Consider the following 27684-nt stretch of genomic DNA (forward strand, 5'->3'; position numbering starts at 1 on the left):
ATTTTGAGTTTTATGCACTGAATTAAAATGATCATTATTTCATTTCATTCATCGTTTAGATTGAATCATTCAAATAGTTTTTGAGGAAAAGGACTCTCAAGATTACAAAATGTACAATTGTGAAGGAAAAACAATATTTCTTTATGCCTTAAAAATGATATTTTTGTCTTCTTTTCAAAAGTCATGATGTAATACAGTTACATTTACCTAAAAAAATATATTATTCATGAGCTCTTATATAGTGTCATAATTATTATGTAATGAGAAAATGAAATCATTCAGAACATTTATTACATTTAATTGATATTTTGTGCAGTTTTTGCATCGAGTTGCTACAAACACTGTAAATTGTGCATGTGTTGAGAAGTTGAAATGTATTCAGCGTTGTGTTTAATAAACATGTTACACACGATGATTCATCAGAATGATGTCATAATTACAGTCATGCATATGCTAATGAGGAGATTATCTGTGGGTCATTATGAAAATACTCATTAAACACTGAAACCGTCTGTAGTTTTATTACTCTGTTGTGTTCCTCTTCTGCTCTTCAAGATCATAAACACAATAAATATCAGCCAAGCGTGTGACTTTACATGATTTATAATTACAGGCGTGTACAGATCATATTGAGCTCTTTCTTCTTCTACAAACTATTTGAAAAATAATCAAATCATGTTCTGAACAATGTTCAATTCATGTTTTATTGCTCAAAAACTGATTCATATTTTACACCAGAGTTCATGTAAACACACACACAACAGACACACTCAAACAGACACACACACACACACTCATACACTCATACTACACACACACACACAACAGACACACTCAAACAGACACACACACACACACACACAAACAGACACACTCAAACAGACACACACACACACAACAGACACACTCAAACAGACACACACACTCACTCACACACACACTCATACTACACACACACACACACACACACAACAGACACACTCAAACAGACACACACACACACACACACAACAGACACACTCAAACAGACACACACACACAAACAGACACACTCAGACACACACTCACACACTCACTCACACAGAGACACACACACAGACACTCTCTCACACACACAGAGACACACACACACTCTCTCACACACACACACACTCTCTCTCTCTCTCACACTCACACACACACTCTCTCTCTCACACACACACACACAGAGACACACACACACACAGAGACACACACACACACTCACACACACGCTCTCTCACACACACACAGAGAGACACACACACACACACAGAGACACACACTCACACAGAGACACACACACAGAGACACACTCTCACACACACTCTCTCACACATACACTCTCTCTCACACACACACACATACACTCTCTCTCACACACACACACACTCTCACACACACTCTCTCTCACACACACACACACACACACACACTCTCACACACACTCTCTCTCACACACACACACACACACACATACACTCTCTCTCACACACACAGTGATGATGTACGGCTTCTCCTTTACACAGTAAAGTCTGATCTTGCATCTGTGGATGCGGCGGCGAGAGGTGTTGAGTAACAAAGGTTCACTAAAGTAATCTCAATCCCATGTTCATGATATCATCACAGATGAATGATGTTTTTAAGACAGTCTGAGGGATCAGAGATCATGTGCATTCAGAAGTGCTTTTGCACTTTACGCTCCGACTTTGAACAGATTCGTTGAATCTATTAACTATAGTGTGCACTGTAGAGGGTGACATGCCCAAAATCCTTCCAGTTTGTCTTTAGGGAACATTGTTCTGAAAGTGCGGGATTATACGCTGAAGCTGGATTATATGATGACGATTCTTGCTCTCGAAGGTCTCGGCTGTTTTTGGAGGCTCTTTATATACTACGACACGATTGCCTGTTTAACATCTCCTGATTCACATCACCTTTAAACTCCTCGAATTGTTATTAGTCTTAAATTGCCCCCGTCTCAACTTTTATGGAGCGTGTTGCAATCATCTGATTTGAAATGACTACATAAATAACAATGACATCACCACGTAAACATCATGTGTAGTTTTAGAGCTTTCAGTACAGCAGAGGATGAATGTCATTTACAAATCACTCATTTCACTTTTTAGCATTCTTCCTCCTGTCCCACTTATTTAGTATTGCAGTTGTATATTCTAAAGTATTCTTGTTATATAAAGAATGGATTTGTCCTGAAGAATGTGCTCACACGGACCGATCCAATCACAATGAACATTCATTTGTTTGTTCTGAAGAAGTATTAACTTCATTTGTGACTCAATAAGCATCTTGCTTTGCATAATTGTGCCCTGTAACAACTGCCCCTATAATCCCCCTATATCACTATAATCACCCCCTGGGGGCTTTTATACAGAACAACCTTCCGTTATTATTTATTTTCACAATATCACAAAACAAAAAAATAAATGTATATTTTCAATCTTGATACACACCAGAAAAGTCTCATTATCCCCGTTACGTTTAGAAAAACATGTTAAATACATTCTTTATATATTCAAAACAGATTTAATTGTTTCAGACAACTGATAGTATAACATTCATGGAAATATGAAGAATAATGGAGAAATGTTTCATGCACAATAACCTTTGCTCTGTTTGGTGACATCATCAGCCTGCAGGTCATATAGAAGTGTAATAATGTTCTTCTACAGGACATCAAATATCACAATGTTCTTTAACTCTCATTAAAGCAGATTTAACACAGATAAACCTCACACACACACACACACACACATACACACACTCACTCACACACACACACACACACACTCACTCACTCACTCACTCACTCACACACACACACACACACACACACACACACACACACACACACACACACACACACACTCACACACACACACTCACACACACACACACACACACACACACACACACACACACACACACTCACTCACACACGATACACAGCCACACACACACACACACACACATGATACACAGCCACATGATACACAGCCACACACACACAAACACACACACACACACATGATACACAGCCACATGATACACAGCCACACACACACAAACACACACACACACACATGATACACAGCCACACACACACAAACACACACACACACACATGATACACAGCCACACAAACACACACACACACACACACTCATTCACACACACTCACTCACACACACTCACTCACATGATACACAGCCACACACACACACACACACTCACGCTCACACACACACACACACACACTCAAACTCACACTCTCTCACACTCACACTCTCTCTCACACACACACACACTCACACACACATGATACACAGCCACACACACACTCACACACACATGATACACAGCCACACACACACACACACACACACACACACACACTCACACACACACACCATGTAAGAGATTCTCGTGCAATCGGTCGTTAAGGGCTGGAGTGCAGCAGCAGTGATTGGATCTTCTCCAGGTTGTGATCCACAGCGCCACTGAGAAACTCCACCCAGGACACATCAGCCTCCAAACACACATGACACCACCTGAACACACCGGACGAGAGGAGCAGAAGAAGAAACTCAGAGGGTGTGACGAGCAAAAGTGATGTGAGGAAACGAGAGATCAGGTGTGATGACAGAGACTGACCAGAAGAATCCTTCAGCATGTTCAAATAAACACAAATGTCTCTTACCTCGTGATCTCCAGCAATTTCTTCAGCACACACGACAGCTTACACACCTACAGTGACGACAGATAAACATTGTTGAGGACTTTTATTCTGAAAAGTGCAACACAGGAGTGTCCAAATGTTTGACTGATACTGTGTGTCAATCATTTTTGAGACTGAGACATTCAGTGGTTTGTTGGAAAGGGATGATTTAATACTCTTTCCAACTGAACCGGCACTCCTGAAATGACACATTAATATTGTGATTAACCAGTCGAGGGGTTCCAGTGTGACACATATTTGTGATTATGATCTTACGTTCTGTTCCACAGCAGAGCGATGGACAGGCGGGTACAGGCTGAGAGTGAGATCATCAACACTGCAAACACACAAAACAAACACACACGATCACAACTGTTCACCCTTACCAGACTATCCTGAAATCATGTTCTAGAGATTACTCCCTCACACACAGCAATGCTGATCAAATACAGCAGATCTACACACTTCCATGACTACAGATTTCATTCTGGAGATTTGCAGTCGAGTGTCCGTCTGTGCTTAATACTGTGTTTGTGCGGAGGGGGTCTGTGTATCTGAGCGAGTATTGACACACACATATTCACCCATTCACACAAACACACACACATTCACACACACACACACACACACATTCACCCATTCACACAAACACACACACATTCACCCATTCACACACACACACACACACACATTCACCCATTCACTCACACACACACACACACACACACACTCACCTATTCACACACACATTCACCCATTCACTCACACACACATTCACCCATTCACACACACACATTCACCCATTCACACAAACACACACACATTCACCCATTCACTCACTCACACACACACACACACTCACCTATTCACACACACATTCACCCATTCACTCACACACACATTCACCCATTCACTCACACACACACTCACATATTCACCCATTCACACACACATTCACCCATTCACACAAACACACACACTCACCCATTCACTCTCACACACACACACTCACCTATTCACACACACATTCACCCATTCACTCACACACACATTCACCCATTCACTCACACACACACTCACATATTCACCCATTCACACACACACACACACACATTCACACATGTTGTGTTTCCATGTTTTATGGGGACTTTCCATAGACATAATGGTTTTTATACTGTACAAACTTTATATTCTATCCCCTAAACCTAACCCTACCCCTAAACCTAACCCTCACAGAAAACTTTCTGCATTTTTACATTTTCAATAAAACATAATTTAGTATGATTTATAAGCTGTTTTCCTCATGGGGACCGACAAAATGTCCCCACAAGGTCAAAAATTTCGGGTTTTACTATCCTTATGGGGACATTTGGTCCCCACAAAGTGATAAATACACGCTCACCCATTCACTCACACACACATTCTCACACACACACATTCACCCATTCACTCACACACATTCACCCGTTCACTCAAATTCACACACACACACATTCACCCATTCACACACACACACACACACACACACACTAATTCACCCACACACTCACAGACACACACTCACTCACACACACTCACACCCACTCACACACACACACACACATTCACCCATTCACACACACACTAATTCACCCACACACTCACAGACACACACTCACTCACTCACACTCACACCCACTCACTCACACCCACTCACTCACTCACACTCACACACACACACACACACACACACACACACACACACACACACACACACACACACACCAATGGCGGCAGAGCTGCATGTAAGGTGTTAGTCTGCCATTGGGAGCAACTTGGGGTTCAGTGTCTTGCCCAAGGACACTTCGGCATGTGGAGTCATGTGGGCCGGGAATCAAACCACCAACCCTGAGATTAGTGACAGACCCGCTGTACCACCTGAGCCACAGCCGCCCCAGATAACTCTATTCTGTTTTACCTCAGATAACCGCTCTGTATGATTGTGGTAAGAATAGCGTGTCTGAATGCAGAATGAGATGCAGGTTGGCGCTGTTTTGGCGGCATGAGGGGGACCTACACGATACGTTCTTTATAACACACCTCGGGCTGATTTCTTTCGCTGCATCTGCGAGATCGTCTAACTGTGCGATATTCTCTTCCGTATCCACTTTGCCGTTGTTCTTGACCGCAGACGAGAGTTTGCGCAAACACGCGCCGGACGCCTTCATCAGACCCTGACACTGAGAGATGAGCTGACGGTCCGACTCCGACCAGTACGTGTCTTGGTTACCACGAGCGACTATTTCATCATCATCACCATCTTCTAAGATGTCTCCAAACGGGTCCTGAGCCTCAGTCAGCGCCTTCAAAGAGATTTAATGACACAGAGAGTGAGTAAAACTGTGTCAGATTAACTGCTCATATATATGTCAAGAATTCATTCAAATATGGAAATGAGAAGGACAAACAACACTGTTCAAGGTTCTCCTGACCTGCTCCATTTCTTCCAGAGCGTCTTTCACCAAACTGACATGTGACGTCACGACTCGTAACACAGCCGCACGGTTATCTGTGGAACATATCAGTGACAGCTCAGAATCCAATCGCTTCAGTAAAATAACTCAATCCGAACACTGGTGTGTCATTTGAAACACAAAACATCATCAGAAAGGACACATCTGTTTGGAATGGTTCAGTTTCGGTTCCCCCTCTAACCTTTTGGCAGCTGATCAAACTGGTCACATGCCGCCCAAACACCTCCAGTGGACATCAGCTGCTCCTGTGATAAACTTCAGGAAAATCAGGTAAAGCACATGAATGTCCCAGAAACTCTTCTCACGTACATCACATCTTAAGAACTATTCACGCCAGATCCGAATCGTCAACAATCCAAAGGCCAATGTTTTTTGGACTGAAGGAAAACAGACTGACCAATGAGATAAGAGTATGTCTCGAGCCGCTGCAGCTGCTCAATCCAGCGTGTTGGTGGCGCTAATCAACTAGTAAACCGCGATTATATTCATGCACATGGTAATGAGTTTACACAACCCCAAAACTTCAATCTCAATCACTGCAGGTCATGAACCCTTTTAATACAATCATACTTATATATTCATGTTTGAAAGTCTTCTTATACTTCATGTATTATAAATGTTCTTAAACATGAAGACATCAGAGTTTATTCCTGTGCTAAATTCAATGCAAATATGCAGTGATTAAATAATCTAGAAGCGGTGTAAATACATTCTTTCTTGTTTTAATATTTATGTCATGTGCTCATATTTTGTAAAACACCTGGTGCATTATTTAATAGCATGGATTCAAACTGTAAACCAGATGAATAAATATGTTTGTAGAACAGTGCCACCTACTGTATAGGAGAAATAGTTTTCATATTATCCATTTCGGTCTCGGTGTGAAGAGAACTGTCGTCAGCAGATGTTTGTTACCTTTGTAAAGTGGAGGAGAGAATAACGTCCAACAGCTGCACAAGACCTTCAAACACATCAGCGGTGGCGTCGCGAATGGCCTTCCGTAACGTAATTCCTAAACAAAACCGGACACTGTCATTATTTATTTTCATAACAGTTAGCACAAGATTTTTATTGTACAACACTCAATCCTCAATCCGGGTGGTGGAGGACGAATCTCAGTTGCCTCCGCATCTGAGACCGTCAATCCGTGCATCTTATCACGTGACTTGTGGAGCACGTTACCATGGAGACGTAGCACGTGTGGAGGCTTCACGCTATTCTCCGCGGCATCCACGCACAACTCACCACACGCCTCACCGAGAGCGAGAACCACATTATAGCAACCACGAGGAGGTTACCCCATGTGACTCTACCCTCCATAGCAACCGGTCCAATTTGGTTACCCCATGTGACTCTACCCTCACTAGCAACCGGCCCAATTCGGTTACCCCATGTGACTCTACCCTCCCTAGCAACCGGCCCAATTTGGTTACCCCATGTAACTACCCTCCCTAGCAACCGTCCCAATTTGGTTACCCCATGTGACTACCCTCCCTAGCAACCGGCCCAATTTGGTTACCCCATGTAACTACCCTCCCTAGCAACCGTCCCAATTCGGTTACCCCATGTGACTCTACCCTCACTAGCAACCGGCCCAATTCGGTTACCCCATGTGACTCTACCCTCCCTAGCAACCGTCCCAATTTGGTTACCCCATGTGACTACCCTCCCTAGCAACCGGCCCAATTTGGTTACCCCATGTAACTACCCTCCCTAGCAACCGTCCCAATTTGGTTACCCCATGTGACTACCCTCCCTAGCAACCGGCCCAATTTGGTTACCCCATGTGACTACCCTCCCTAGCAACCGGCCCAATTTGGTTACAACCATGTGACTCTACCCTCCCTAGCAACCGGGCCAATTTGGTTCCTAAGGAGACCTGAGTGGACCTTCTTATGTCTCTTCAACATTTAATTTGAAGAAGTTTTATGACAAGATCCATTTCAAAAGGGCGTTTCACATTTTTGGGGCAGATTACTGGACTGGACATTAAATCTGTCGAATTATCAAAATAACCAGCTAGCATTTTATCTTTTGTGTCATAACTTACCTTGGCTCTTCGGTAACCAAAAGTAAACTGTAGACAGCGCCAGCACACTCTTCTGAACAGATTCTGCTATTTTTGCACAGTCCTGAAACGACAGGAAACTTATCAACACCATTTAAGCAACTATTACATAACGTCACGTGAGGTTCATGTGTTGACTATCAGTCAAAGCTCCAGTATGATTGAACTCTGGAGGTGAAGATGAAGAAGAGCAGACGCCGACAGACACACCTCCTCTGACGGCACCGGAGGCTTTGAGAAGATTAAACTGAGTTTTGTTGCTTCTTGAGATGTTGCTTTAATGGCCTGATCTGTGACGAGAGAAGAAAACTACTTATTAATGTGTATAATATTGTATGATGTACATTAGAGGGGTTACAACACAGAAATAATGCTAATTCTGAATGATCATGCTAACACTGAACTCAGAGTCTCCCAGAAGTTTGACAAACTGAACATCCCACTAGATTCGTTTGATTCTCCATCTGAAAACACAAACACAGTTATAAGAAAAAGCTCTTAGCTTTACATAACAGTTATTATATATATATATATATATATGTATATATCTAAATACTCACAACTCACCACATGCCCCAACGAGAACCACATTATAGTGACCACGAGGAGGTTACCCCATGTGACTCTACCCTCCCTAGCAACCGGGCCAATGTGGTTGCTAAGGAGACCTGACTGGAGTCACTCAGCACACCCTGGATTCAAACTCACGACTCCAGGTGTGATAGTCAGCATCAGTATTTGATGAGATACACAGACCCCCTTTAGCCATTTTTTATACTTCTTTAAAAACACATTTTTATTCTGTAGAATTTTAATAGATCATTGAATAGTTTGAACAGTGTCGTTTCAGCTTAACTTGTATTATGCATGAAATAGTCATTTAATTTAAACCTTAAATACTTCTCATTCCACTTCAATTCATCCTTCGATATAATTTCTATTCTTATCCTAACATTTCTATTTAATTACACACAACACCTTGAACTGAATTGCCATTTCTAATGGACACCTTGTTTATAATATGTGCTATTAATTCAACTCTCTCTGCAACATACTGTTTACAAACATGTCTGATGACGTGTTTCACGGTTTCTGACGAGATGTAACATGTTCACTCAGGCATGAAAATTACAAGGTTTATTTGAGCTGTTGTCTTTAGTTAATGGCATAAACAATGACAGTCCTGATTAGGGTTTCCACTTTTGAACTTTTAAAATAAGGAACACTTAAATGGAGGGAACGTCACGACCCCTAAATATATCCTCAACAGTTTTAGCAATAAATGCGTTGAGTTAATATGATAAGTTAATATATTAAGTATAAAATGAGAACTTTCCTGACCCCTGACTTGAATAAAAACATACATAATTTATATATAATTATTATTATTTTTTTCTCTACATTATTTGTCTTTGTCTTATTTATGTATAAATGTTTGATGAATACATATTTTTTATTTTTGCACTTTTTATTTATTTTGTTGGTTTATTTTTTCCTTCACCTGCACTTGTCTTTATGATTATATTCATACATCGTTTGATCTTATTGAACACTTATATTGAAAAAATTGTAATAGTTTGATCATCATTTGTGAACTTTTTAGACGGTCCCTTCGCAGGGACATTTCCCAATTTATATCATGTTAAATTGACGATCTGGAACGATTTCACCGTGACGTCATCTGTCCAGTTTAAATACAGGACAAATCGCATCTCGTATTGATATATATGATGTATAAGGACACATGATTTCATCTTTAAATGCGGGACGATCCCGGATTTTACGGGACGGGTGGCAACACTACTCCAGATATCATGTTGTCAATAATATCATAATAATTCAAATATCAACCTGCTCATTATCAGCATTTAGTAACACACAAGTTGCAAACAAAATTAATCCGCGGCTATTAGTAATAGTCACTAAGTTTGTTCGAGTCTCTGTATGTTTATATTGAAATGTACATGTTTATTATTGGCGTTTGAACAGAGATTAGCCGTTAGCATAGTAAAAGTCTGATTCTGTTTAGAGAAATAAAGTGAAAGCAGCTCATCTTCACCTCTCACTCGGTCTCTGGTGCATTTCACGGTGTTGAACAGGTTTCGTAACGGCAGAAGAACCTCTGAATTATCGGCACTCATGACTCGGTTCGGTTCCGTCACATGGATCTGAAGCGGAACTGAAAACCTTCATATTCTTTCGCCGCGTGTCTCGACGGAAGGAGTTTCTTGCGACACCCTCAACCTTGGTTTGGTTTTTATTTGTTTACATATTTTAAATCTAATTTAAATTAGAAAATAAACGTTAAATTATAAATAATACGATTAAAAAATAAATAAAAATACAAAAAATTATAATAACACATTTAAACAAGTTTCATATGTTTAGTCCCTCATACAGTAACCGTTAAAAATACGATTTATTTTGTCAAATGTATTATCCCTTGTGTGTCAATTTAAAAAGTTACTCAGAGGTCCTTAAAGGACAACAATGTCCACGTCCAAAAAGAACTGATATAATAATATTATATATTAATATTTTCCTCTTTAATTGACTTATATTTAACAACATCAGTCCTGATCATAACTACAACATATTCATTTTATATATATATATACATTTCCATATACTAAACGCTTGTTATTTATTTATGATGATCACTGTCTGAAATATGTCAATGGGACCCAATATAAATTTTTTTTTTAACAAAAATAATGAGATCACAGACACACAATTTGACTTTTTGTAGCTTCATCAAATAAAAATGAGAACTCTGTCATAAATGTTATATTTGTAGTTCTTAAATTAATATGAGGGGCACATGAGCAGTGCGTAGATGTTTATAATTACAAATATTGTGTAAAATCATTTTCAAACCACTTCGGTTATCTCTGTGAAGCTGTTGAGAACAAAAGATGTCCAAATCAGAAAAAAAAAAACATTTCATAAAAATAATAAAAGGGTTTTGATGCATGAGGTGGGAAAATATGATTTGTTGGAGATTTAATATGTGCATAATGTTGTGTATTGATACATTGGATTAATTCCAAATTAAAATTGAAACTGAATCCCTGGAATGATGCTTATAACAAAGTACCATGATATTATGGTTAAATATGGGTGGTTTAGTGGTCTAAGCACATAACTGGTAATCAGAAGGTTGCTGGTTTGATCCCCACAGTCACCACCATTGTGTCCTTGAGTAAGACACTTAACTCCAGGTTGCTCCGGGGGGATTGTCCCTGTAATAAGTGCACTGTATAATACATTGGTAATCAGGAGGTTGCTGGTTTGATCCCCACAGTCACCACCATTGTGTCCTTGAGTAAGACACTTAACTCCAGGTTGCTCTGGGGGGATTGTCCCTGTAATAAGTGCTCTGTATAATACATTGGTAATCAGAAGGTTGCTGGTTTGATCCCCACAGTCACCACCATTGTGTCCTTGAGTAAGACACTTAACTCCAGGTTGTTCCGGGGGGATTGTCCCTGTAATAAGTGCTCTGTATAATACATTGGTACTCAGAAGGTTGCTGGTTTGATCCCCACAGCCACCACCATTGTGTCCTTGAGTAAGACACTTAACTCCAGGTTGCTCCGGGGGGATTGTCCCTGTAATAAGTGCTCTGTATAATACATTGGTACTCAGAAGGTTGCTGGTTTGATCCCCACAGCCACCACCATTGTGTCCTTGAGTAAGACACTTAACTCCAGGTTGCTCCGGGGATTGTCCCTGTAATAAGTGCTCTGTATAATACATTGGTACTCAGAAGGTTGCTGGTTTGATCCCCACAGCCACCACCATTGTGTCCTTGAGTAAGACACTTAACTCCAGGTTGCTCCGGGGGGATTGTCCCTGTAATAAGTGCTCTGTATAATACATTGGTACTCAGAAGGTTGCTGGTTTGATCCCCACAGCCACCACCATTGTGTCCTTGAGTAAGACACTTAACTCCAGGTTGTTCCGGGGGGATTGTCCCTGTAATAAGTGCTCTGTATAATACATTGGTACTCAGAAGGTTGCTGGTTTGATCCCCACAGCCACCACCATTGTGTCCTTGAGTAAGACACTTAACTCCAGGTTGCTCCGGGGGGATTGTCCCTGTAATAAGTGCTCTGTATAATACATTGGTACTCAGAAGGTTGCTGGTTTGATCCCCACAGTCACCACCATTGTGTCCTTGAGTAAGACACTTAACTCCAGGTTGTTCCGGGGGGATTGTCCCTGTAATAAGTGCACTGTAAGTCACTTTGGATAAAAGCGTCTGCCAAATGCATAAATGTAAATGTAAATTTCATTCTAAGACATTTAAATGTCAAATGTTTTGCACTGTCAATGATTATTTGAAAGGGATAGTTCACCCAAAAACTAAAGTTCTGTCATCATTTTCTCACTGTCATGTCATTCCAAGCCTGTATGAATTTCTTTCTCCTGTGAGACACAAAAGATGTCTCAATCTTTATATAATGAAAGTGAATGGTGACTGAGGCTGCCATGTATTTTGTTAGACTTGTGAGTCTTTTGCGACAAAACTGGAGTCGTATGGATGACTTTCATGCTGCCTTTATGTGCTTTTTGGAGCTTCAAAGTTCTGTTCACCATTCACTTGCATTGTATGGACCAACAGAGCTGAAATATTCTTCTAAAAATGATCATTTGTGTTCTGCGGAAGAAAGAAAGTCACACACATCTGGGATGACATGATGGTGAGGAAATGATGACAGAATACAATTTTTTGGGTGAACTGTCCCTTTAAGAGAGCATGTATGTCTAGAGCAATAAAAGTAAACAAAGAAATAACTACAAATATCTTATTGCTTATCTAAAAATGTAATCAGATTACTTTACTGATTGCTTCTTTCAAATTGTAATCACAATACTTATTACTTGACTTTTAAGTTACTTTCTAAAACACTTTTCACAGAAATGTTTTTATTTTTCTGCTCAAATTCAAGATAATAATTGTCCACATGATTTTATTCATCTATACTCCTAAAATAATTGTAAAATTTTGTTCTGAAATTGAAATGTGTAAATCTTAATAAGTTGAATGTCATTTTTAAATATCATTAATAGAAGAATGCACAAGAACATGTTGACAATATATCATGTGTGCATCATTTACAGTGTATTTAATCTGCAGATCAACAATGACAAAACACTTGAGATCTGGTGTGGCCTGTAACTTAATGTTACAAACAAACAAACAAACATTCTAAAACCCCTTTAAGAGCTTCTTTTATAAATCTGCTCCATATTTCTCACCGTACAACGCTTATATATACTGATTTCACAGTCTATAGGGACATTTCTATGCCAAATAAGGTCATCTGTCACTTACATTTTATTGCAATTGAGTAACAGATTTTCAACACATGTGATTCTCAATAGTTATTCCACATGTATGATATTTTTAGATTGTGACGTGCTCAACATGTTGTCAGTAAAGCAGACTCAATGCAATCATGCTGATAGATGCACAACCTGTCTGGCCCTCTGTTCAGTGTTCTTCTCTTCCGGTGTGTATTTGATCAAAACACTTTTATTTATGCAGTGGTTTGTGCTCATTTAAATCCGTGAGGAAGATCACTTTAATGACACTGTTGAAGCGGCACTGACACCTGCTGGACAGACACGAGAACTACAGCTCGACTGCGCTGGTGCTTTACAGCGACACCGTGTGGCGGAACTGCGAACTGCACTAAACTACAAGCACTGTGCTGTGAAAAAGTATTCGCCCCTGTCTTGCTTTCTTCTGCTTTTGTGTTCATCTCAGGTGGTACAGCGGGTCGCCCACTCATCACATGGGTTGGTGGTTTGATTCTCGGGCCAAACGTTGACTCCACATGCCGAAGTGTTCTTGGGCAAGACACTGAACCCCAAGTTGCTCCCAATGGCAGACTAGCACCTTACATGCAGCTCTGCTGTCATTGGTGTGTGTGTGTGTGTGTGTGTGTGTGTGTGTGTGTGTGTGTGTGTATGAGTCACAGTGTAAACCCCTTTGAATACCGTTAAGGTTAAAAAAGCGCTATATAAGTGCAGACCATTTACCATCAAGTGGGCCTGTGTGAAAAAATATTTTTTCACCCCCGTTACTAAATCCCCAAATCTATGAGTTCAATCAAATCAACACCTAAATTGAACTTTTTCAGCAGCATGAAGTTGGCTAAAAAGGTCTCACCCAGCACCACACGATGACAAGGTCGAAAGACAGAAATGAGGAAATGGGGATTGTAATATCAGTCTGGAAAGGGTTACAAAGCTATTTCAAAGGCTCTGAGACTCCAAAGAACCCCAGTGAGAGCCATTAACTCCAAATGGAGAACACTTGGCACAGTAGTGAACCCTCCCAGAAGTGGCCGTTCTTCCAGTATTGTTGTCCCAGACGTGCTCAATGGGATTGAGATCCGGACTCTTCGCTGGCCATGGCCGAACGCTGGCATTCCTGTCTTGCAGGAGATCCCGCACAGAACGAGCAGTACGGCTGGTGGCATTGCCATGCTGGAGGGTCATGCCAGGATGAGCTGCAGGAAGGGTACCACATGAGGGAGGACCATGTCGGACCTGCTCCAAAGTACAGGCCTCGGTGTAACGGTCACTCGCGAGTCCGACTGACCACGACTCGTCAGTGAAGGGCACTTTGTGCCAGTCCTGTCTGGGCCAGCGATGGTGGGTTCGTGCCCGTAGGCTGACGTTGTTGCCAGTCCTGTCTGGGCCAGCGATGGTGGGTTTGTGCCCGTAGGCGACGTTATTGCCAGTCCTGTCTGGGCCAGCGATGGTGGGTTTGTGCCCGTAGGCGACGTTGTTGCCGGTGATGTCTGGTAAGGACCCGCCTTACAACAGGCCTCAGTCCAGCCTCTCTCAGTCGATTGCAGACAGTCTGAGGACTGATGGAGGGATTGTGCGTTCCTGGTGTACCTCGGGCAGTTGTTGATGCCATCCTGTACCTGTCCCGCAGGTGTGATGTTCGGATGATCCTGTGCAGGTTCTGATACACGTGTTCTGCCACTGCGAGGACGATCAGCTCTCCTTCCTGTCTCCATCACATAAACTTTACCGAACACGTTCTAAAATGCTAATTTGAAATGAAGAAATAAATAGAATAAAATAATAAACATGTTTACTGAAGCAACCGTGCCATTCTGGACTCGAAGCGCTGCTAGTTGAGCTAGCAATCAAGCTAACAGCGCTGGAATACGTGTATAGATGTAGGTCTGTAATACAAGTGTTCAAATGTTTTGCTTTTCAAACAATCATTAAAGTGTTTGACATCATAACAGATTAATAACAGTGAGAAAAACATTTAATGAGTCGTTGATCTCGTGATCGCGCGGTTGTTGTAGCGCCTCTAGTGTTCGGTCTCTGCTATATACAGCATATCTCTAATAACACAAGACAGGTGTTGTGATGACGGTGAAGGCAAAGAAGTATAAAACAGTGAAACAAAAACCAAACAGAGTCCAAATCGATTCTTTAGTAAAATGTTTAATTGGCAGCTAATAGAAATGTATCAGATTGTATAAATGTGTCGCCGTCCTCTGCTCACACTGCAACAAAGACACAAACCCAGTGACATGATCAGATATAAATAAACTAAACAGTTACATGTAAGCGGTCATTGTTAACAGGCATTTATAATCTGCGGTTACTGCATCACATGTCAGCGGGAAACATGCAAATATCTCAAGTGATGCAACAGAAAATCAGATTAAAGATTTCACTGCAGATGCGTCACAAACTCTGAAGTACTGTAGAGAAATGTTCACCCGCATCCTCTAAACAATGTGCAACATACGAGCTCCGATCAAGTCATGTGACCCCTTTCAACCGCAGAAAAGGGTGTCGAGAAAAGTCCTTCTTTGGAAATGCCTCGTTTACACGGAAGACCTTCAGTTATCTGATTAACAGTTATCTGATGAGTTCTTGTGCGTTCACACACAACAGGAATCGAGCGTTTCGCACGGCACGATTACATACAAACTCAACGCAAAGATGCGGATGAAGCGAATGGCGCAAGGCGAAAATGCAAAATCGCATAATTCGCGTATTTTTTGGGAGAAATCCGCATGGCGGGTCGTCACGAAAGCCTGTCAGCGCTGAGATTGTCCGGATGTCACTGACGTACTAGCAGAAGAAATCTGGAACTTTACAACTTTTATAGTATTTTTTTTTTCCTCCCATTGTCTCCCCAATTCCCAATGCGCTCTAATGGTGCGTTCACATACCTCACGAATAGAGGTGAATTTGTGGCGGGCGGAGGGAATGAAGCGAAAATGCAAAATCACTTCATTCGCGTGTCGTGAAAGCCTGTCAGCGCTGAGATTGTCCGGATGTCACTGACGTAGTAGCAGAAGAAATCTGGAAAAATGGACGAGAAAATGGTTGTAGCGGTGTGTGGACACCCGGAATTGTACGACACAACGTCAACATATCTGGGACAACAGATACAGAGCAGCAATCGTTGTGATGGTGGCTGGCGGAAAGAGAAGTTGTCGTAGAAGCCCCGCCTCCTATCCTTTTCCGGAAGAGACGGGGGAATACTCGAACGCGAGTTTAAACACAAATTTAATCCCGCGGTCAAACTCGCACGAGCAATGCGAGGCGAAATGTTTATACGTGTTGTATGTGAACGCACCTTTAGTCATCCAAAAACTTGCCTTTCACAGTCGGACTGAGCAAATCATCTCAAGCGGTTCAGTGACTGATCATGTGATCTGTGAAACACAAACTGAAAGCAACATTAATATGATGTGATATAAAGATGTCTCTTTATATAGAGTTACAATGTTTGGTTACATATTGTGCTTAAAACGTGACAAAATCAAAACTGCAATCAATCAAAATATCTTTTAAAGAACTGATGCAATGTTGTTGGGGAGAGTTTGAAATGAGAAGGCAACAGAATGGAGAGTAATCGCATTAAACACACCGCTCACACACACGCACGCACACACACACACGCGCACACACACACAGACACACACGCACGCGCGCACACACACACACAGACACACACACACACACACACGCACGCACACATACACAGTAACACACGGATATGCACGTGCACACATACACACGCACGCACACAGACACACACGCACAGACAGATATGCACGTGCACGCGCACACATACACACGCACACACACAGATACGCACGTGCACGCAGACACACGCGCGCGCACGCACACACAGACACGCACGTGCACGCATACACACGCACGCACACACATACACACGCACGCACACAGACACACACGCACACACACAGATATGCACGCGCACACATACACACGCACACACATACACACGCACGCGCACACATACACACGCACAGATACGTACGTGCACGCAGACACACACACACACGCACGTGCATACACACGCACGCACACACAGACACGCACGTGCACGCATACACACGCGCGCACACAGACACGCGCCCGCACACAGACGCGCGCACAGACATTTACTGGCGACTCAAAGGCACACAAGTGTGACACATGGTTATATGTTCTCTGTAATGAGAGAGGGGTTTATTAAACATTATCTGGATGCATAAAAATCATATAAATCTGGCATTTGTTTAAAGAGTGTGAACAAACACAAAATGACCTTTCAGAGAAAAAACAAAAACAACTAGTTTAGCTAAAACAACTACATTATCAAAAGGCAAACAGTCGGTATATTGCAACTCTCTCCACTAATCTAACTTATTATCCTCATCCATACTACATCACTTCCTGTCAAACGCCACCTGATTGGCTGACTGGTGCCAGGTCATGTGACTGAGGGATCAGGCAACACTGGCACTTCAGCGGGTACAAATTGGGGCATCTCTGTAAAGGGAAGACCTCATGCCCATCTGGAGAGAGTTAGTTAACCAATGGGCACAGCTAACTAGTTAACCCTTTCTTCCAAATGAACACTCGGTTTCAAGCCCGAGCTTAAAGGAAAATCTGAAATCATTTACACTCATGTTGTTCCAAACACGTATGACTCGGTCTCGTCTGTGGATCACAGGAGACACATTTGCTGGTCGTTTTGGAACGACATGAGTGAGTAAATAATGACGTCATTTTCATTACAACTCCATTAAAAATACACTTTGGAAACGTCTGTTATTCTGAGGCCACACCCACACGAATCGGTTTCCATTTGAAACCTCCATTAACATTTTCCCAACGTATGCCGCAACAGAGAGCGTCTTCGGAACGTTCCGGTGAAGGAAAACGCCGTTCTTTCAGAAGGGGTCACATGAGCAGAATTCCCGTCAGCATCGTTTCCCCGAGAGGAAAAACCAACACGGCCAAACCCGACATTCCCTCAGCGATCAGAACACGGCAGAGTCAGGGGCGTTCACTGAGAGACGACCACGAGTCACTATTGAATGAGATTGTGAGACAAACGATCTCTCTCCGCACACACACACACACACACACACACACACACACACACACACACACACACACACACACACACACACACACGTGACACGAGCTCAGCCGATGAGGGAACAGTTGCATATTAACTCCCGTTTCTTTAGTTTCCCTCTCGAGGAATCGAGCGGCTGCAGGTGTCGATTGTTTTCCCTCCTTCAGTCTGTAAAGTGCTTTAAAGAGACAGGAAGTGAGAAGAAATCTCCAGTCCTACACATCAATGATTGTGAATTTACATGACACAGATTTCTAGAATCTACAATAGAAATTAAGGCAAATACATAAGAGGAATTCAAGGGCTGTTCAACTACACTAGTTTAACTCGTTCTACACGACCTCTCGAACTCTCCGTTGATTTTCGATGGTTCGGTGGAGCCGTGAAGGCCTCAGATAGGTCCGCTGTGGAGTTTGGGTGCTCGACTCATTCACACGATCACTTTCCGACACTCGCGCTACGTGTGGACTGTTCACACGCCTCCGCTGGTCATACCGTTATATCAAAAATAGTGCAATTTTAGACATTAATATAAATAACTCTAAAATCGTGCTTTTATGTTTTTTTTAGCTTTCCACATACATGTATGAACATACTGTGTGTGTATATATATAGTAGCCTATATACACGCATACATTAATGCATATACCTGCGCACGCTACACGCACAATCTGAAACGCACGTCAAGTTGGCGACTCTCTCTCTTACGCCAAACACAACTGAATCAACTCTTTGTTGTGTAGCTGTTCTGCAAAGTCTCAAAGTTTAAAGTGTTCAACATTGTGCAGACCGATCAAGCAAAACAACGCCTGTGTTGCACGACACTGGATATAAAAACACATCGCCACCTTTAATGCCAATCACTTTGAAGCCTCGCGACTGACTCCGGTGGTAAATGATAAACAACGAAGGCGTGGGTCAAAATCATCAGCACACCAACCAAAAATGGTCCAAAACTGGAACCCTGGGATACCAAAAGTCACTTCTAATGGGAAGACCGCAGACTTCCAGTATTCCAAACTCTTCACGGTCATCTTTGTGGGACCGTGTCAGTATATCGAGAGCTAAGAGCGGGAACGACACGATGTGTAAATATTTCAAGTTTATCACCTCTTGTGTTTCTTCTGGGAGGTTTTGAGTGAATAAAACAGGAAGAGAAAACCTGTGGGCCTGTTGTGCATTTGGCGTGATTTTTCTCCAAGCGTGCTTTCCGCCAGTTACCCGAGAGTTTAAGGAAGCACGTCCGCGGATGCTACTGTGCCGAGACGCTAACTAGCCCTCACGCTAGCGCACATATTAACACGCTTTCCCCCGTCGTAGCACACGTCAACACGCAGAAGCCCTCAGACCTGCTGTGCTTTGTGTTTCTGTTTGTTGCGGGCGTTCCTGATGTCCGTGCGGGTGATTTGCGGCGGTGTCGGCTGCAGCACGCCCTGTACCAGCACCGCTGGCGGCACAACCGCGCTGGATTGAGTCTGCGTGTGTCGTTGTAATGACGTGGGGTGGTAGTAGTGCCCTATAACTTCACTGTAAGCGGGCGGAGCACACTCAAGCTGCCCGATGCTGATGCCCGCGTTGGCGCTGGGCATGCACAGTGACGCGTCGATGAGCGGACTGTCGAAGACGGTGCGGTTTGGAGGGGCTCGCACCGACTCTCGGTTCAGCTCCAGCTGTTGCTCCGGGTCTCTCAGCTGAAGTGTGCAGGGACCCTGATAGGGCGGCGGCTCCTCTCCGTCTGACAGCGAGATGGTCGGGGGCAGGTTGATCATGGCGTGTGGCAGGTACGGGTACGTGGGCTGGAAGCGAGACAGACGCTCACGCTGAATGTAAGACGGCATGCGGTCCGGCGGTCGAGGAGTATACGCCTGCTGCAGAGAGACAGACAGGAGAGTGAGACAGTTGAGTGAGACAGCTAATCTGAAGTGTCATAACAAAGGGTCTGAATACTTATTCCAATGTGATATTACAGTTTTTTATTTTTAATACATTTGTGGAGTGTAGATTAATGTGAAAATAAATAAATAAAGCATGTTAGCGTAAGGCTTCAACATAACAACATGTGTAAGCAGTGAAGGGGTGTGAATACTTTCTGAAGGCACCGAACACTAAACATTTTACAGATTGTGTGAAAGAAATGAAGCTTACTTCAGTCGCGGATGATCCTGGAACATCTGATGACCACAAACTGCCCTCCTGCGTTACAGGACACAAAAACACACTTAATAAGTTCATTTATTTTAACGGAGTAAAACTGAAAATACTTTCATATTGAATCATTTTTTAATGTTATATATTTTCTTTATTTAATCATTTTGAAATTCTACATTTGAAATGTTTTTGTTAGAATAGTTTCAGTAATGTTTGACATGTATTTGATGTTATTTGGAAAGTTTCCGTTTCGACACTCCTGTACTTATATTAGATTAGTGAAATATTTCTATTATACTCCTAAAACTTTATTTCCAGGTTTGAATATAAAAAACAATGTTGATTTTTCAATATGGTCACACACACACACACACACACACACACACACACTCTCTGACACACACTCACACACACGTAGTGTTTCCATGTTTTATGGGGACTTTCCATAGACATAATGGTTTTTATACTGTACAAACTTTATATTCTATCCCCTAAACCTAACCCTACCCCTAAACCTAACCCTCACAGAAAACTTTCTGCATTTTTACATTTTCAAAAAACATAATTTAGTATGATTTATAAGCTGTTTTCCTCATGGGGACCGACAAAATGTCCCCACAAGGTCAAACATTTCGGGTTTTACTATCCTTATGGGGACATTTGGTCCCCACAAAGTGATAAATACACGCTCACTCACTCACACACACACACACACACACACACACTCACTCACACAAACAGACACACGCACGCACGTACGCGTGTGAGTATATGTGTGAGTGTCTGTGAGAGAGTGTGTGTGTGTGTTAGAGAGTGTGTGTGTGTCAGAGTGTGTGTGAGTGAGAGAGTGTGTGTGTGTGTGAGTGTGTCAGAGTGTGTGTGAGTGAGAGAGTGTGTGAGCGTGTGAGAGAGTGTGTGTGAGTGTGTGTGTGTGTGAGCGTGTCAGAGTGTGTGTGTGTGAGAGAGTGTGTGTGTGAGCGTGTCAGAGTGTGTGTGTGTGAGAGAGTGTGTGAGCGTGTGTGTGAGTGTGTGAGAGAGTGTGTGTGAGTGTGTGTGTGTGTGAGCGTGTCAGAGTGTGTGTGAGTGAGAGAGTGTGTGAGCGTGTGTGTGAGTGTGTGAGAGAGTGTGTGTGAGTGTGTGTGTGTGTGTGTGTGAGAGAGTGTGTGTGTGTGAGAGAGTGTGTGAGCGTGTCAGAGTGTGTGTGAGTGAGAGAGTGTGTGTGTGTGAGAGAGTGTGTGAGCGTGTCAGAGTGTGTGTGAGTGAGAGAGTGTGTGAGCGTGTGTGTGAGTGTGTGAGAGAGTGTGTGTGAGTGTGTGTGTGTGTGAGTGTGTCAGAGTGTGTGTGTGTGAGAGAGTGTGTGAGCGTGTGTGTGAGTGTGTGTGAGTGAGAGAGTGTGTGAGCGTGTGTGAGAGAGTGTGTGTGAGTGAGAGAGTGTGTGAGCGTGTCAGAGTGTGTGTGTGAGTGTGTGTGAGAGTGTGTGAGCGTGTGTGTGAGTGTGTGAGAGAGTGTGTGTGAGTGTGTGTGTGTGAGCGTGTCAGAGTGTGTGTGTGTGAGAGAGTGTGTGAGCGTGTGTGTGAGTGTGTGAGAGAGTGTGTGTGAGTGAGAGAGTGTGTGAGCGTGTCAGAGTGTGTGTGTGTGAGAGAGTGTGTGAGCGTGTGTGTGAGTGTGTGAGAGAGTGTGTGAACGTGTGTGTGTGAGCGTGTGTGTGTGCGAGTGTGTGTGAGCGTGTGTGAGCGTGTGTGAGCGTGTGTGAGCGTGTGTGAGAGTGTGACTGTGTGTGAGCGTGTGTGAGAGTGTGAGTGTGTGTTTTCTGTGCCACTGCAGAATTTTCTACATTCTACCAATCTGTGCTTGTGAATCACATGACTGACTGTAATCGAATATATTGACATTCAAGAGTCAACACGACTTTCTCCACTCTGACTGAGAGACACATCAGAGAACATTCAGGGATGTTCAGTTCATTAACAAATCGCTCAAGAAGTGCTGAATGGATCAGTCTGAATTAAGGACAGAATCACTGAGCTCAGATGATTGGATCACAGATAAATGAGAACAAATAATGGGTTTGTGTACTTTATGAAATCAATGTTAAAATGCAACTTTAATGCTTTTTAATAAAACTTAATCTCATTCCTGTTTGGTTCATCTGACAGCATGATGCAGATTCACAGCAGCAGTTCTTACCGACGACAGGGGCAGGTGTTGTCCGCGTGCTCGTCCGTGCCGAGACATGAGCGATCGAGCAGACAGTCTGTAGTGATTCAACAGACACGTGATGACCACCACCATCATCATCATCACCACCACGATCACCAGAATCTGAACAAATTCCAACTGGGCTGGAGAGAGAGAGATAGAGAGAGAGAGAGTTAATCATGAGGTCAACAGCGAGTACATATGGAGAGAATACTGGAAAACAGCTTTTATTTCTCCTGCTCAAAACGCAAGTCAAATTTGTGTCAACTACAAAAAACATTTAATTCTAATCCTGCATCACACAAATGAAATAAAGCCAACCAAGCCCTCATTAACATGCGGTCATTAACAGAACTGCATGTTTCCTTAAAGAGACAGTACCGGTTTTAGTGTTCAACAAATCAATGTACATGGTATAAATTATGCATTAAACAAAACACCCCAAAAACACGACACCTCCGCGCAACACCCCAAAAACACGACACCTCCGCGCGCAACACCCCAAAAACACGACACCTCCGCGCGCAACACCCCAAAAACACGACACCTCCGCGCGCAACACACCAAAAACACGACACCTCCATGCGCAACACCCCAAAAACACGACACCTCCACGCGCAACACCCCAAAAACATAAAACCTCCACGCGCAACACCCCAAAAACACAACACCTCCGCGCGCAACACCCCAAAAACATAAAACCTCCACGCGCAACACCCCAAAAACACAACAACTCCACACGCAACACCCCAAAAACACAACAACTCCACACGCAACACCCCAAAAACACAACAACTCCACACGTAACACCCCAAAAACACAACAACTCCACGCACAACACCCCAAAAACACAACAACTCCACGCAGCAACACCCCAAAAACACAACACCTCCACGCGTAACACCCCAAAAACATAAAACCTCCACGCGCAACACCCCAAAAACACAACAACTCCACACGCATAACACCCCAAAAACACAACAACTCCACACGCTAACACCCCAAAAACACAACAACTCCACGACAGCAACACCCCAAAAACATAAAACCTCCACGCGCAACACCCCAAAAACATAAAACCTCCACGCGCAACACCCCAAAAACACAACAACTCCACACGCAACACCCCAAAAACACAACAACTCCACACGCAACACCCCAAAAACACAACAACTCCACGCGCAACACCCCAAAAACATAAAACCTCCACGCGCAACACCCCAAAAACACAACAACTCCACACGCAACACCCCAAAAACACAACAACTCCACGCGCAACACCCCAAAAACATAAAACCTCCACGCGCAACACCCCAAAAACATAAAACCTCCACGCGCAACACCCCAAAAACACAACAACTCCACACGCAACACCCCAAAAACACAACAACTCCACGCGCAACACCCCAAAAACACAACACCTCCACGCGCAACACCCCAAAAACATAAAACCTCCACGCGCAACACCCCAAAAACACAACAACTCCACACGCAACACCCCAAAAACACAACAACTCCACACGCAACACCCCAAAAACACAACAACTCCACACGCAACACCCCAAAAACACAACAACTCCACGCGCAACACCCCAAAAACACAACAACTCCACGCGCAACACCCCAAAAACACAACACCTCCACGCGCAACACCCCAAAAACACAACACCTCCACGCGCAACACCCCAAAAACATAAAACCTCCACGCGCAACACCCCAAAAACACAACAACTCCACACGCAACACCCCAAAAACACAACACCTCCACACGCAAAACACCAACTCCACGCGCAACACACCAAAAACACACTGAAACCTTTATCTGTAAAGCTCAGATACCTACAGGTTTAAGAATATTTGAAAACTATTGTAGGAATGAACTGGTTGAAGGTCAGTCGGCACAACCCACACCTGCATTAGATGAAGTGCTGTTGTGCTGCTGTACACTCACCGCTGCATTGTGTCTGTACACACGGCGCTGAATGAAGCTCTCCTGCATGGAGCTGCATGACCACATTCACTTCACAACTCGATCCTCTCACGTCCAGAGTCAAACTACACTAGAACCCTCAACATACCTCCAAGTGTTCCCACACGAGCACACACTGACTGACGGGACAGGGGCAGATGGGTAACTGGGGGAAGGGTCTGTGTGTCTAGACTGAATTGAACCAGTGACTCAGTTTTACATAAGAGAACAAAAAGAGTGCAAGACAGCTGATGAGATGTGTGCAACCGCTAGTGTGCCAGACGCGCAGAGAAGAGATGCCACTACAACACACATGCACACACACACACACGCACGCACAACACACACAACACACACACATCATATGAGTCGAACATGCATAACATACATTTATTAAATTAAATCCTTTTGTAGTTTAATCATCACACTAGGTCATGATTTATTTTCCAAGCGGTGGTGTGTCAGTCAGACAGAATTCTATTATCGACTTGAGATTATGTCAATAAGTACTGATACATTTAACATCGCTACTATACAACATTAATGATTGTTTATTTCATGTCCCTTTGATCTGTGTCACTTCCTTTAAACAATTCTGTTGTTTGTTATGACTTGTGTTGTTTTGTTACTTTTAAAAGAATCAATAACAAATAATATTGAAAAACAAACAGAATTACTCATATAACAGTCTGCAGGAACGGTGGTATCGACACTATGACGTCTATTTAAAGAGCCGATTTGAGCAGCTGATGAGAGCGCACACACACACACATACACACACATCAGACAGAGGGGTCACGAGGGGTCAGAGCATTACCCCTCCCCATCTCCCTCTCTCAGGTCATCATCGGTCACAGTCGAGCCACACAGTGTTAGCAAACAGACACACACACACACACACACACACACACACGCACGGATGCAGAACACACACACAGACAGAACACACACATACACACAGACAGAACACGCACACACAAAGACAGAACACACTAACACACACACAGACACAACACACACACACAGACAGAACACACACACAGACAGAACACACACACAGACAGAACACACACACAGACAGAACACACACACACACAGACAGAACACACACACACACACACACACACATACACACACACACAGACAGACACACACACACACACACACACACACACACACACACACACTTGTTGACAGCGGCAGTGCCTCAGGCGGTTGAGTAAGATGAGGTGCTGTGTGTGTGTGTGTGTGCGTGTGTGAGTGTGTGTGTTTGTTCTGTGTGTGTGTGTGAGAGAGTGTCACAAAAGTCTTTAATCGGATACATAAAGGACATTTATACCTACTTGGAGAAACTCCAGCAAGCTGAATCTTGGCTGTGAGATGTGTCAAATCCTACCACAACAAAAGCACAACCAGTGGAACAGGACAATAACCCAAACACTGCGCCACATGCACAGCACAGGAAACAACCCGCCTTTATCCATACCTACATCGTTTTCTGCATGTGTGTGTGTGTGTGTGTGTGTATATTTCATGTTACTATGCTTTGGCATAAGCTGTTCTTTTCCATGCCAATAAAGTTATCTGAATCTGAGAGAGGTCACAGGGTGTCCCACTTTACTTGCAAATTACCATGGGAATGAAAAAGCACAGAGAGAGAGACACAAAGAGAGAGAGAGACAGTCCCTCTCTCACTGACTTACGAGCGCTCACGGTGACAGAGAACACGACTGTGGGAACCTTCAGAGCGTCCGTGGGAACTTTCGGGGTGTCTGTGCAGTTTGGCCAGGTGTCTGAGAGGAGACGTGCTAATGAGGTTGATTTATCAGTAATTACAAACTGACGGTTTTGATTTTGGATGCTGATTGGTTAATACAGTGTTCCAGTTTTCAGCGGTCTGGGTTCCAGAAGTATTTTTCCCATAGACTTCCCAAAAACCTCCATTATTAAGATGTAACGCATGAACCAAACCAACCAGTTCCGAGGTGAATGTGTGTGTGAGTGTGTGTATGTGTATATGTGTGTATATGTGTTTGTGTGTGTATATGTGTGTGTGTTTGTGTGTGTATGTATGTGTGTGTATATGTGTGTGTGTATATGTGTTTGTGTGTGTATATGTGTGTGTGTTTGTGTGTGTATATGTGTTTGTGTGTGTATATGTGTGTGTGTTTGTGTGTGTATGTATGTGTGTGTATATGTGTGTGTGTATATGTGTTTGTGTGTGTATATGTGTGTGTGTTTGTGTGTGTATGTATGTGTGTGTATATGTGTGTGTGTATATGTGTTTATGTGTGTGTGTGTGTGTGTATGTGTGTGTGTATATATGTTTGTTTGTGTGTGTATGTATGTGTGTGTATATGTGTTTGTGTGTGTATATGTGTTTGTGTGTGTATGTATGTGTATATGTGTGTGTGTATATGTGTTTATGTGTGTGTGTGTGTGTATGTGTGTGTGTATATATGTGTGTGTATATGTGTTTGTTTGTGTGTGTATGTATGTGTGTGTGTGTATATGTTTATGTGTGTATATGTGTTTGTGTATGTATGTGTGTGTATATGTGTTTATGTGTGTGTGTATATATATATGTGTTTGTTT

The 27684-nt window shown here is 43.0% G+C and overlaps 2 protein-coding genes across 3 annotated transcripts in view; both read right to left on the minus strand.

Moving 5' to 3' along the window:
• Window positions 1–2950: 2950 nt before the first annotated feature.
• ccndbp1 (cyclin D-type binding-protein 1) lies at window positions 2951–10537 on the minus strand. The gene is made up of 11 exons (XM_052140250.1): window positions 10398–10537; window positions 8743–8802; window positions 8549–8628; window positions 8321–8402; window positions 7186–7282; window positions 6452–6525; window positions 6229–6305; window positions 5837–6099; window positions 4034–4094; window positions 3740–3786; window positions 2951–3590 (listed from the first exon to the last, which is right to left on the minus strand). The coding sequence occupies exons 1-11, from the start codon at window positions 10477–10479 to the stop codon at window positions 3479–3481; spliced, it is 1035 nt and encodes a 344-aa protein (XP_051996210.1). The 5' UTR covers window positions 10480–10537; the 3' UTR covers window positions 2951–3478.
• A 5270-nt stretch (window positions 10538–15807) lies between these two features.
• The window catches only part of LOC127653555 (protein TMEPAI-like), a 33876-nt gene continuing 21999 nt past the window's right edge, over window positions 15808–27684 (minus strand). Inside the window, exons 1-4 of one of the 2 annotated variants that reach the window (XM_052140255.1) lie at window positions 25072–25388; window positions 23109–23263; window positions 20919–20966; window positions 15808–20641 (exon numbers count right to left, since the gene is read on the minus strand). In XM_052140255.1, the coding sequence (XP_051996215.1) occupies window positions 20117–20641; window positions 20919–20966; window positions 23109–23263; window positions 25072–25129 (786 nt within the window). In that variant the 5' untranslated portion in view covers window positions 25130–25388 and the 3' untranslated portion in view covers window positions 15808–20116. Of the gene's footprint in view, window positions 20642–20918; window positions 20967–23108; window positions 23264–25071; window positions 25389–27684 lie in introns of those variants that run through there. The other variant, XM_052140254.1, reaches the window with a different exon arrangement.

This window comes from Xyrauchen texanus, chromosome 13 (genome assembly GCF_025860055.1).
Source record: "Xyrauchen texanus isolate HMW12.3.18 chromosome 13, RBS_HiC_50CHRs, whole genome shotgun sequence".
NCBI classification, from domain to species: domain Eukaryota; kingdom Metazoa; phylum Chordata; class Actinopteri; order Cypriniformes; family Catostomidae; genus Xyrauchen; species Xyrauchen texanus.